The sequence below is a fragment of the Myodes glareolus genome, chromosome 8 (assembly GCF_982192425.1).
Source record: "Myodes glareolus chromosome 8, mMyoGla1.1, whole genome shotgun sequence".
In the NCBI taxonomy this organism is placed as follows: Eukaryota; Metazoa; Chordata; class Mammalia; order Rodentia; family Cricetidae; genus Myodes; species Myodes glareolus.
Window position 1 is genome coordinate 98,372,509 of NC_142033.1, and position 13,060 is coordinate 98,385,568.

General features: G+C 35.1%; 1 protein-coding gene across 5 annotated transcripts in view; it reads left to right on the forward strand.

Moving 5' to 3' along the window:
• Nucleotides 1–13,060, forward strand: part of Ccdc88a (coiled-coil and HOOK domain protein 88A) — a 152,370-nt gene that overhangs the window by 79,091 nt on the left and 60,219 nt on the right. For all 5 annotated transcript variants that reach the window (XR_015002849.2, XM_085692313.2, XM_085692314.2 and 2 more), the window contains exons 8-12: nt 2,321–2,493; nt 5,995–6,076; nt 10,158–10,316; nt 10,642–10,788; nt 11,572–11,716. Coding sequence is in view for 4 of the 5 variants with exons in the window: in XM_085692313.2 (XP_085548439.1) it covers nt 2,321–2,493; nt 5,995–6,076; nt 10,158–10,316; nt 10,642–10,788; nt 11,572–11,716 (706 nt within the window). In the remaining variant the exon portion in view is untranslated. The remainder of the gene's footprint in view (nt 1–2,320; nt 2,494–5,994; nt 6,077–10,157; nt 10,317–10,641; nt 10,789–11,571; nt 11,717–13,060) is intronic.

Consider the following 13,060-nt stretch of genomic DNA (forward strand, 5'->3'; position numbering starts at 1 on the left):
AGCTTTTAGTTGGAAGTTTAAACAAAGGAAAGGAAATCATTTACAAAGTCTTTATGGTGCAATTTGCCCAAGAATAAATAATTAGGTAAAAGGATCATTGCATAATACAGAGAGCTTCATTAAAAATGGATGGTAAGATCTAGGACTGTCCACAAGTTCTGTCATCCTTAGGCATCAAGATGTCAGATGTGATGTGCAGCTGTAATCTCAGAACTATGGAGGTAGAGGTAAGAGCTTCAGGAGGTCAAAGCCAGCCTTGGCTACATACCAAGTTTGAGACCAGCCTGAGCTATGTAAAACCCTGTCTCAAAACAAACAACCAACCAAAGAAGAAAACCAGAAAAAAAATGACTATAGCCAAACTTAATTTTATTTTGTAAAAATGTATATATAGCAAATTTATTGTAGCATTTTTATAAAAAGCACTTTTAAAATACATATGTCAACTTGAAATTTAATTACTCTTGTACCCAACATTGCTTTTGTGACCTAAATTTATATTGGTCTATATAATTCTCAATTTCTCATGTCTAAAATAGGCCTTTAATGAAAATTACAGTGCTAAATGAGATCTTGTTGGAGAATATTATAGAAAAAAGTACAAGTAATTGTTAGACAATAAAATGATAGTATTAAAATTAGAAGGGAAAAAGGATACATAAGATACCTAACTCTAGTTCCAGACTCTGGGAACTCTAGAGTAGTTAGAAATGATCTCTTATGTGGCCAAAGGAGGCAGTTGAGTTTTAAGAAGGTTCAAGGGTAGGGTGGCCACATAGGAGCAGTGACAGTAAAGGAAATATACTACAAAACAGTCGGTTCCTTTACTGGGGGAATGTGTATTTATTGAATAAGTAATAGACCTTGAGTTGTAGAGAGACCATACACTTGGTCAGTGCTCTCTAAAGTGTATAAGCAGTAGTTATAAGCAGGAAGACAGAGATGCTGAAATATTTTCCAAAGATAAATAAATCAATCCTGCTATGTAATTAAAACAAAACAAAAAATGGAGTTAGAGATGGCTCAGCATTTAAGAGCATGTGTTGTCTTATGGAAGATGCAGGTTTGAAGCTCAGCACCCATATGGTGGTTCACATTCATCCGTAACGGCCACTTCCAGTGGAGCCAGTACATGTTCTGACTTCCATGGGTACTAGGCGTGCATATGGTGTACATAAATTCAGTTAAAACATTCATTTATAAAATAGAATTTATTAAAATTTAAATAAAAAAACAAATGATGAGGGTAGATGTGGTGATGAGGATTAAGGATTGTGATTTCATGGTCCTAGAATAGTAGTGCCACCCATTCTGTCTGGGTGGACAGTTAAAGTTGCCTTACAAGGTAAGTTCGTTTGCCTGATAAAGTTTAAAGTAAAAGAGACAAACAAAAAATGACTTAGAATAAAATAATTTACCAGTAAAGAAAAGGAAAATTAGGAGAATGGAATAACATGGTGTGGAAACTGTAGGTTGATTACATACTTAATCCATAAAGCTGAGATATAGGAAAATAAAAAGGTTTATGTCCTACTGAGATCTTTGGAGAAAGAAATTAGAGAAGCTTTGATATAGGAAGCAGTACAATATTATAAAATACAGAACACACAGTGGATGGGCTACCGTGCAGCTGGTGGTGTAAGCATACCACCTGTGGTAGTACCAGCCAGCAACAGATGCCTGGTTTTCACTTGAAACATAGCTCATTAGACTAAAGAACTGAATTTTGAGCTGTTTAAATTTTTATTAAATAACCATTTGTACTATTAGCGATCATAACTGGATATCACAGTTGTAGACAGATCACTTTTTGATTTTCTTTCCTGTGTCGACATGTCTTTTATACCTTTCCAATAGTTGTTATCTTATTATTTTGTCCTGTGATTTCTTTTATTAAAAAACTAGGGAGATGAAAAAAAGCATTGATGTTTTTCAGTGTTACCTGCTAAAAACCTCATGCATAAACTGTTGGATTAAAACTTGAAATGACAGCTAATATTAAAAAGTAAAAATGGTGGTTTTGTTGTTGTTATTTCCTTGTTTCGGAGACAGGGTCTCACCATGTAGCCATGGCTGAGCCAAAAGTCACGAAGTAGACTACACTGGCCTCAAACTCACAGTGAACCACCCACCACCTTCGTCTGTGCCTCCAAAGTGCTGAGATTTAGGGCTTGCACCACCTCTCCTGGCAAAGTCTAGATGCTTTTGATGAATGAGTTGTTTTATTTTATAAGATTATTCAGTGACTAGTGTTGCCGTGTCTAGGTTACTGATGTTTAGGACACTAAAACGGATTCTGTGTTTACCTTGTAATTCTCAGACTATCGTAGAGCTCTCTGAAGAGCGAGATGGTCTTCATTTTCTACCCCATGCCTCTTCGTCTGCACAGTCACCCTGCGGTTCTCCGGGCATGAAGCGAACAGAGAGTCGACAGCACCTCTCAGTGGAACTGGCTGATGCTAAGGCCAAGATCCGAAGACTGAGGCAGGAATTGTAAGTCCCTGACTTAGTATTCATTGAAATTATATGGTAACAAAAATGACTTTAGTGGTATTTTAAGTTTGACAATAAACCAATTGTCCTCTGTCATTAACCTAAATCAAATTATTTATTAGTATTTTGTCAAACTGAGAAAAAATTGCCTACAATCCTAATACTCAAGTATAAGCAGGAGAATTCAGCAATTCATGGTCATTGTCAGATACAAAGTAAATCTGAGCTTAATCTGGACTCTGTGAAACCCTGCCTGAGTAATAGTAGGAATGACAGTAATGTTTTCAAGACTGAATTGTTGACATATAATATTACAAAAATAATTTTATATGTATCATCCACATTGTCAATGATGTGCCAGTCATCTACTTAATAAAATATTCAGATTTCATTAGTACTGATAAAATTGTACTTACTAAGTTATCAAAGCTCACTACAGAAAATATAGTATAAATTTTACATATTCATTTTTGGATGAACCACAAGTGAAAACAAGACCAGTCTTTGCTGAAGATTTTGTGTTTTGTACTTTAAGAAGAACAAAGGAATTTTGATTTATAGGTTTTTTTCTTTTTTAAAATTTGTTTTCCTGGAATTTGAGCTTCAGAATGTAGGTTTTAAATTTAAATACCCAGAATAGTAATTACTTTTGTTTATTAATTATTTAAAGTAACTTAGAAAAGTGAATTGGATATGGAAGGTAGAAAAAGCATTAAATAGTCTGTAGGAAAATTTGAAAACAAAAAAAAAACACTCTTTCATTTGTGGATGTCTGCATTATTATGTGTCTATTGACGTGCGCACACCCAGGATATTGTATAAACAGCTGCACCAGGAGAATTAGAGACGAGATTGCTGTTATTAGTTTGACTGGCAGCTAATGGATAGCCTAGACAGTGAGCACTAGTTCTTTCCATATAATTTAGCCCAATCTTCTCCAGTCTTTAGATGAAGCATGCAATTAGAGCTACAGTGCTGGCTGTGAATTCATTTACCATGTTGCATTATATTAGAGTTTAATTTTCAAATAGAATTTACTTGGCCTTGGAATATATTAAAAATTCAAACAACCTTGAGAAGATTGACAAAAATTGTTTTCGTGTGTAATGATTTGAAAATATAAGTGGAGGCTTTTGAGTGAGCAAAGATAGCAGACGCATGCAGCAAGTATTTCAGTAGCTGCATTTTATCAAACCCCATCTCTTTGAAAACGTCTTCTTTTATATATTTCTTAAGAGGACATTTACTAAGTCTTTCTTTTGTTTTAAAAGAGACAAATATTTCCTGTAGTGAATTAGCAGCAGAAATCTTGATTTAAAAAAAAAGTCCAGATTGTTTTATACCTAATGGAAACTATAAAATAAATAATTAGAATATTATGGGTAATACCAAATAGTATAATTGCTTTTGATTTACAGAGTAAAAGTATAATTTATTTATAAATTAAGCTTTTTATACAATAATTAACATTATTGAAGACTTCCTTCAGCAGTTCTTTCAACCACCATTGGTTATATGTTTTGGGAGTTTCTTTAATATAATGATTAATTATTTTATTAAAAAAGAAAATATTTTGCTAAGATATAATTCAGTATCTGACAATTCCTCCTTTTAAAGTATACAATTAAATGAATTTTTAAGTTGTGCAATCTCCACAATAATTGAATAAAAGTTTCTTTGTCCATTCACTTTGCCCTCAGATCTTAGCAGTGGCTAATCTGTTGTATTTCCCTGGGTTTGCCTCTTTTTGACACTCACATAAAGGGAACAAATGCTGTATGGCCTTCTTGTCTGGCATGGTGTCCTCCAGGTTCATTGGTGCTGTAGCTAATGTCTTGTTATAATGACAAAAGCAGAACCTTCTAATCTATAAAAAGACAAACAGAATGAAAGTTAGAAAGAAGAGGGCAGTCAAGATGGTGCTTGCTGTTAAGCCTGACAGCCTGAGTTCGGTCGCTAGAATCCACATGGTGGAAGGAAGGAGAAAACCTTTCTCAGTCGAGTTGTTCTCTAACCTCCACCCATACACCATGACACTCAACCTCCTTCCTTCAGCAAATGAAAAAATGGTGGGGGGAGGGAGGGAAAGAGGGGCTAATGAGAAATGTAAATAACAGGATGTTAATGTTCTTTTAACAGGGCAGTTTAACAGTAGATACCAAGAACCGAGACTATAGTTTCCTTTTAGAAATATGTCCAGACATGTAATACAAATTTTTTAGAGTACTCTTGTAAATAAAACACTACTCATTATATTGAAAACTAAAACCTACTTAGTAAATTATATTTTTTATCAAAGGAAATATCTCTACCATTTAAACATTTGTGGGTTTTGAACCCAGAGAAACAATTAGATATATAAAAGTAAGCTGTTTGATACAGTGCCCTTTATTATTAAACAACAGAAAGCAGAAAATAGTTAAGTTCAATCTTCCTTTGAGAAGATTAGCTCTGATAGAAAAATTATGAAAAAATAAAAAAATAAAGCAGTTCAAAAATCAATAAAAATTGAGATATATTGCTGAGCATGGTAGTGCATGCCTTTAATTTCAGCACTTAATTTCAGAACAAGAGGCAGAGATGTGGATTTTTGTGAGGTCAGCCTGGTCTACATAGTATGTTCCTGGGTAGCTAGCATTGCATAGTGAGACCTTGTGTCAATATATGTGAACATCTATGTATATTATGTATATATTTAACAATGTATTAAGTAATATGTAGAGATTTGGGGTATATGTATGGCAAATAGTAAGTGTATGGCTTCCTTTAGGCCATTGTAAATGTAGAAATTAGTTTGGTTTTCCTTTATGAGGAATTCCCCATACACAGTATATATAAAAATCATTCATGCTTAATTGTTGTTGAATTTGCAGAGTTGGAGAGAAAGTTAAGGTAGGAGGACAGATGAAGAGATAGAAAGTATATACTAAACAGTAAGGAATTAGTTATTGTCCTTTTAACATCACTGGTGAAAGTTTGATAACATCTAATCATATATTCATAGTATCTTTTTCTTGCTTTTATTTCCCCCAAGTGTTCTGGTTAGGGGTAATACTCCGTTCAGTTAGGTTTTTGTTCTGCAACAGTGTATTACTGTATAGCTCTGGAATTTACTGCATAGATCAGCCTGGCCTCGAATTCGTGGAGATCTGCTGGCCTCTGCCTACTTAGTGCTGGGATTAAAGGTAGGAGCCATCTTGTCCAACAGTGCTTCTCTTACTTTTATTTTATGTGTATGAGTGCTTCTCTGCAAACATGTATGTGTACCAAATGTATGTCTGATACCTACAGGGGCAAGAAGAAAGCATTGAAATGTTTAGAACTACAATTACAGACAGTTCTCAGTCATTGTGTTGGTGCTGGTCAGCAAGTACTCTTAACTGCTGAGCCATCTGCAGCCCTCAGTTACTTAAGAAATAGTCACTGTGTCTTAATGTTGTGATGATCACAGATTCTGGAAGAGTATGCTTATTCTTTAATAAATATCTTTTTGCATTTAAGGGAAGAAAAGACTGAACAGTTACTGGACTGTAAACAAGAACTTGAACAAATAGAAATGGAATTGAAGAGGCTGCAACAAGAGGTGTGTACCTGGATTTATTATATTGGAGAATGACATAGTTGGAAATTGATTTGTCTCATTGTAATTTATAACCATGACCTCTCAGTTACCTCATATATTTATATAAAATCTGGTGACTTTTTATTACCTTTACCAAAACGCAGAGCCAGAGCTAGAAATCAAGGCCTATTGTTCCTACTATTCAAACTTCTCCAAGATTCAAAGTAGTCGTTTTAGACTGGAGCAGTTCTAAGTCTGTCACTCGTTTTTATCTATCGCTGTTTGTCATCCATCGCTGGTTTACCCACATACCTCTGTGTACTGAGTTGAGCTGTTATGGGTCTGTATGTAGTCTCCCATAGTGACTATATTAGGTCACATATACACTAAAATTTTTATTTATTCTCCCATATACTATATCCCAAATGTAGTTTCTTCTCCCTTCACTCCTCCTAGTCCCTCCTCCCATACTGCCTCTGTCCCTCCAGATCCACTCCCCCTCCATTCTTCAGAAAAGAGCTTTTCCTCCCAGGAATAGCAACTGAACATAGCATAACAAATTACAATAAAACTAGGTATATACCCTCATATCAATACAGGACGAGACAACCCATTAGGAAGAAAGGGTTCCAAGAACTGACAAAAGAGTCAGAAACACCCTGCATTCCCTCTGTTAGGAGTTCCATATGAATATCAGGCTATGCAACAGTAGCATATATGCAGAGTACCTAGCTCAGACCCGTGTTTGTTGTTTCAGTCTCTGTAAACCCCCATGAACCTGCTTAGTTGGTTCTGTGGGGCATGTTGTTGTGGTGTCCTTGACACCTCTGGCTCCTGCAGTTCTTTCTCCCCCTCTTCAGTGTGGTTCCCTGAGCTCCCCTTAATGTTTGGCTCTGGGTCTCTCTGTATCTACTCCAGTCCATTGCTGGGTGATGCTTCTCTGATGACAGTTGGGCAAGGCTCCAGTCTATGAATATCGGAGAATATCATTAGGAATCATTTCATTGACTTGTTTTGTTTGTTTGTTTTTGGCCGATTGTGTTTTGTTCTGTCCTAGGTCTCTGGGCTACCCAACTTCTGGTACCTAACCATCTAGGCAGTTCATTAGTAGACCACTTCCACAATTTCTGTGCCACCATTACCCCAGCACATTTTGTAGGCAGAACAAATTGTAGGTCAAACGTTTTGTGGCTGGGTTGATGTCCTCCTAGTCCCACCACTGGAAGCCTTGCCTGGTTACAGAAGATGGTTGGTTCAGACTCCATATCCCCTATTACTAGGAGTCTTCACTAGTCACCCTTGTAGATTCCAGGGAGTTTCCATTGCACTAGGTTTCTAAAACGCCTCCCCAAATGTCCCCAATTCCAGTTTTTCCCACTACTCTCTTCTGCCATCCCCCACAACTGACCCTTGAGCCTGATCCCTCCTATTTCCATCCTCACCTGCCCTCAGCCCACCCGTAAAATAAATTCTATTTCCCCTTCCCAAGGAGATCAATGTGTCTGCCCCCCAAGTCCTCCTTGTTTCTTAGCCTCTTTTGGTCTGTGGATTGTAGCATTATTATCTTTTACTTTACATCCAGTGTTACTTATGAGTGAGTGTCTGTCTTTCTGGGTCTGGTTACCTCACTCAGGATGATTTTTTTTTCTAGTCCCACTCATTTGTCTGCAAATTTCATGATGTCATTGTTTTTAACAATTGAGTAATACTCCATTGTGTAAATGTACCACATTTTTTTTCTTCATTTATTCTTTGGTTGAGAGACATCTCTGTTGTTTCCAGCTTCTGACTATTATTAATAAAACTGCTATGAACCATAATCGAGCAAATGTCCTCATGTATGGAGGAGCTTTCTTTGGGTATAAGCTCAGGAGTGGTATAGCTGGGTCTTGAGGTAGATCCATTCCGTTTTCTGAGGAACCACCACATTGATTTCCATAGTGACTGTATGAGTTTACATTCCCATCAGGAGTGTTCCCCTTGTTCCACGTCCTTGCCTGCAGGAGCTGTCACTTGTAGTATTGATTTTAGCCGTGTCCTTGCCTGCATGAGCTGTCATTTGTGTTATTGATCTTAGCTATTCTGGCAGGTATAAAGTCATTTTGATTTGCATTTACCTGATGGCTAAGGATGTTGAACATTTCAAGTATTTCTCAGCCATTTGAAATTCCTCTGTTGAGAATTTTCTGCTTTCCCAATGTGATTATGTTAGGTGATATATATCAAAATGGTTTTTGTATTTGTCTTTTGGCTTTCCCCCCCCCTCTTGAGCCATAAGTATTAAGATTTTTTTTAAGGGATTGATAGAGAAGAAGGAGGAGATAGAATAGTGTACATAACAGTAAAAGGATCTAGTGAAATAATCAAATTATATGTTTGTATTAAAATGTCATAACGTGCCGGGTGGTGGTGGTGGCGCATGCCTTTAATCCCAGCACTTGGGAGGCAGAGGCAGGTGGATCTCTATGAGTTTGAGGCCAACCTGGTCTACCGTGAGTTCCAGGACAGTCAGGGGCTGTTACACAGAGTAATACTGACTAAAAAACAACAACAAAAAAAAAACTAAAGTGTCATAGTAAAATCCATTATGTTTTTAATTAATATATGTTAACCTTAAAAACTAGTAACAAGAGGGGTTTTTTATATTTTTTGTATTTTTAAAGAATTTGCTTCTTTTAATCACTGTTTTCTTTAGTTTTTCATTGGATATCCAAACCACAAATGCCAAGGATTGGAGTAAGGCTGGACAGTTATGTCTTTCTCTTACATACCTTGTCTGCTATTTTGAATGTTAAAAACTATATTTGAGATCATAAACTGAGACCATCCTACATGAATGAGCTCTCTTATTCCACTTTTCTGATAACAGATGTTTGTGTATGTGTGTGTGTGCACACATGTGTGTGTACACATGTGTTTATACACTTCCTTTGCCCCCAAAAGAGTGGTTCTCTAAAACAAATAAGACTAATAGAAGGAAGAAAAATTCATTTTTTATTTTTGCAAATCTCTTTATGCTTGACATAGAAGACTATTTTTCACTTACGATGTGGGCTGCAGAGGTGATTCAGTGGGAAAGGCCCTGACTACCAATCCTGATGAGCTGAGTTCAGTCCGTAGGACCCGTGGAAGGAGAGAAGCAGCTTCTGTCGGCTGTCCTTCAACCTCTGTAGTACTCACAAAATTATTTTAGTTAAAAAAAAAATCTTTTGAACTCTCACAGTCCAGTGACATCATGAGAGACTAAAAGTGAAAAGAAATCATGAAAATAGTTTTGATCTTATAAATTTCCTATGAATATTTCAGAGGTCCACAAAATTGCTCTGTACATTTTTAGGACTTCTGTTGTAAATGATTGCAGAATTTCCTAAAAGATTATATTGTAATAGTTAAATGCTTGTAAGAGAGATAATTATTTTACTTAGAAGCATTTGAAAAATTCAGCTAAATTTTAGTAGGCCACATATATGGATAAAACATTTTTTTCTAAAGTAGTAATTTAGTTGTATCACTTAGATTTTCTCTATGTTTATAATTGTGTATTTTCAAGTTACATTCTTACTAATCTTGTGTTTCTTGGTATTTTGCCTACATGTATGTCTCTGTATCACATGAGTGCAGTGCCCACAGAGGCCAGAAGGTGACAGATCCCCTGGGACTGGACTTACACATGGTTGTTAACCACCATGTTGGTGGTAGGAATCAAACAGGGTTCTCTGGTAGAGCAGTGCTCTTAACAGCTCTGAGCCATCCCCAAAGTTAACTTTTAAGCTTAAATTTTATTGTGAATGTTGTGTTAAGAGGTTAGCTTAATTTACAATTTCTTTTTAAAAAACATTGCTAATAGAGAATATTATGTAAGTATGTTATATATATGTGTGTAAATATTATATATATTTGTATATAAACATGTATATAAAACGCTTTAAAATTGGTCCAAGGAATATGTCCTCATTTTTAAGAAGCTGCTATTACTTATGTACAATATCCTTTCAAATACATGACTGATGACTTTTATTAAATTAATGAGGTTGTCTGAACAAAAAAAATAAAGTTTGAAAGGGAAAGTTAGTATTGAAAGCATTATTTTATTTATATTTAGAACATGAATTTGCTTTCGGATGCTCGATCTGCTCGAATGTACCGAGATGAATTGGATGCACTTCGAGAGAAGGCAGTCCGAGTTGATAAGCTTGAAAGTGAACTCAGCAGATATAAGGAGAGACTTCATGACATTGAATTTTATAAGGCAAGAGTTGAGGTATGTTGCATAGTTATTCATACTTTTTTCTTTAAAGTGTTAAGATTTTCAGAATTCATTTTATAAACGAGGATTTAAATGTAGAGAAAGCATTAAGTTGAATTCATAATATGTTTAATTCTGGGACAGGGAGGTAGAAAGTGGGTGAAGCAAAAAACCATCAACAGTATAGTGCTTGGTAGCTTTACTTGTGCACAGAAGTGTCCATAAGAATGGGTTAGTGTGTTTATTTGCAATGATGAATTGTTATATTCTGCAGCTATATAAAACATATATTAGCACATTTTTAATTCATTTTTTAAAAATATATTTGGAATATTTATAGGAATTAAAAGAAGATAATCAAGTTTTATTAGAAACAAAAACCATGTTGGAAGACCAACTAGAAGGAACTCGAGCTCGTTCTGACAAATTACATGAGTTAGAGAAAGAGAATTTACAACTAAAGGCTAAATTGCATGATATGGAAATGGTAAGTTTTATGGGATTGGTCAGTTTTCCTGCCTTCTGAGGAAGAATTCCATGATTCATCTAAATCCTCTATAATGACAAGGATGGCTAGAGTTCTTAATAAGGCTTTAACATAGATAAGATAGCTATAATTATATATATAAATTTGTATATAAATTATATATATTATATAACTTAAGATATCTCCACCATTACATAAAATAAATATATAGTAATATTTTCTGTTTTAATTATAGATGGATATTACTAAGTTTTTCCTTTCAAAAACAGTAAATCTATTTTATAACTTCTGTCTTAAAATGCAGAAGTTTTATAGCTATCAGATGAAATTTAACAGTGGCCATAATTATGTTGTTAGATGACTAAAATAATATACCGAGTGTGAAGGAACGTTTTCATTTTGTCCCTAAAGATTATTTGAAAAGGCCACATATCCAGGAATATATAGGCAGCACAAATTAGGCTTCATAGGTTAAAAAAACAAAAGAGGACACAGACTTGGGTAGGAGGGAGGAGATTTAGGAGTTGGAAGAGGGGGAATGAAAACAATCCAGATGTGTATTAAATTCTCAGAGAACTAGGTTTTTAAGATCATTTTAAAAGGATGTCTGGTACCTGGTCAATAATGATCAGTGATGATTATAATAACTAAATGTTGCCTTTAGTGCAAAAATTGTAAGAAACTAAAGATCTATTCAGTTTAAAATATGCAAAAAATAATGAATAATGAATGAAAACTGCAGTACTTAGTAGCTTTCTTTTTCTACTCTATGCAATTGAATAGGAAAGAGATATGGATAGAAAGAAGATTGAAGAATTAATGGAAGAAAATATGACTTTGGAAATGGCACAGAAACAAAGTATGGATGAGTCATTACACCTTGGGTGGGAGCTGGAGCAGATATCCAGAACTAGTGAACTTGCTGAAGGTAGTCTCAATTTTACTTCATTTAAGTGGATTAATCAATAAGTTTTATTTTTGAATATAGTGTTGTAATTCTTTATTTTCTCTAGCGAAAGATCATATAAAACTGCCAGTTGTCTCCAAAACTGCTATCTCACAAAGTCATATCTTGTTTTTACTTTTTTAGGTCTGGTTTTTACTTCTCTGTATCTTAAAACTCAACTTTATTTGTTCTGGGAAAAGGGGCTTTTTAAAAACCTGAATTTCCATACTTCTCTTTAAAATGGTCTAAAATAATTCTATTATAGCTTTATTTAGTATGTATATTAAATTATTATACATTAGACAATATATAGCTTTTAAAAAGTATCTCAAAAAACAAAAAATAAATTCGTACTTGTGCCTCTTTTTTTTTTCCTAGACACTTTCTTAAAAATTAAATTCATGCAGACCTCTGTGAGTGCAAGGCCAGCCTGGTCTGCAAAAGCTAGTTCCAGGACAGACTCCAAAGCTACAGAGAAACCTGTCTCAAAAAACAAAACAAAATAAAAGTTAAATTTGTTAAGCGCTTAGAAATACAGCACACTATATTGAGCTTGAGGACATAGTTATCCGGTAGATATAAGCTCTGAAAGAATTTCTAGTCTAGTTTTTATAAATAGTTATTTGTGCAGATAAATGCTTCGTCCTGTGTATTATGTATTAGATTTTTCCGATTTTTTTATTTGAGAACCTAATAATAAAATTCTGGTATCCTGTGTACTGGTTACATAATAAGTAGTGAACTAATGAACTCATGGTTTTACTTAAAGTATTTGCAATTTTTTTTGGGGGGGGTGAGGTTGTAGACAACTCACTCTATAGTCTAAACTGGCCTCGAACTCACAAAGATCTGCCTGCCTCTGCTTCCCAAGTGCTGGCATTAAAGGTGTGTACCAGTACCACCTGGCTAAATATTTGAAACTTTTTATTTTACTTCTATAAATTGAGCTACAAGAAAGCAGCACAGATTTAAGTTTTCTGCTTAAAAAGCCTATCTATGTGTGCTTACCTACTTGTAGAGTACAGAGGACAACCATGAATGTCCTTCCTCAGGAGCCACTGTCATTTCCTTCCCCCTTGAGAACAGGGTCTCTCACTAGTTGAAAACTCTACAAGCAGGCTCAGCTGTCTGTCTGGTTAGTTTCCTGCTGGCCTCCTCAGTGCTGCAATTGTAAGTATGTGCCACCATAGCTCGCTCTTTAATCCCATGGTTCTGGGGTTTGAACTCAGAGTCTCAAGCACTTTTGACATAAAAATGCTCAACAGATGAAGTATAGAGTAATGTAACTGAACATAATGAAAGCCGTGAGTAACAAGTTCATGCTGT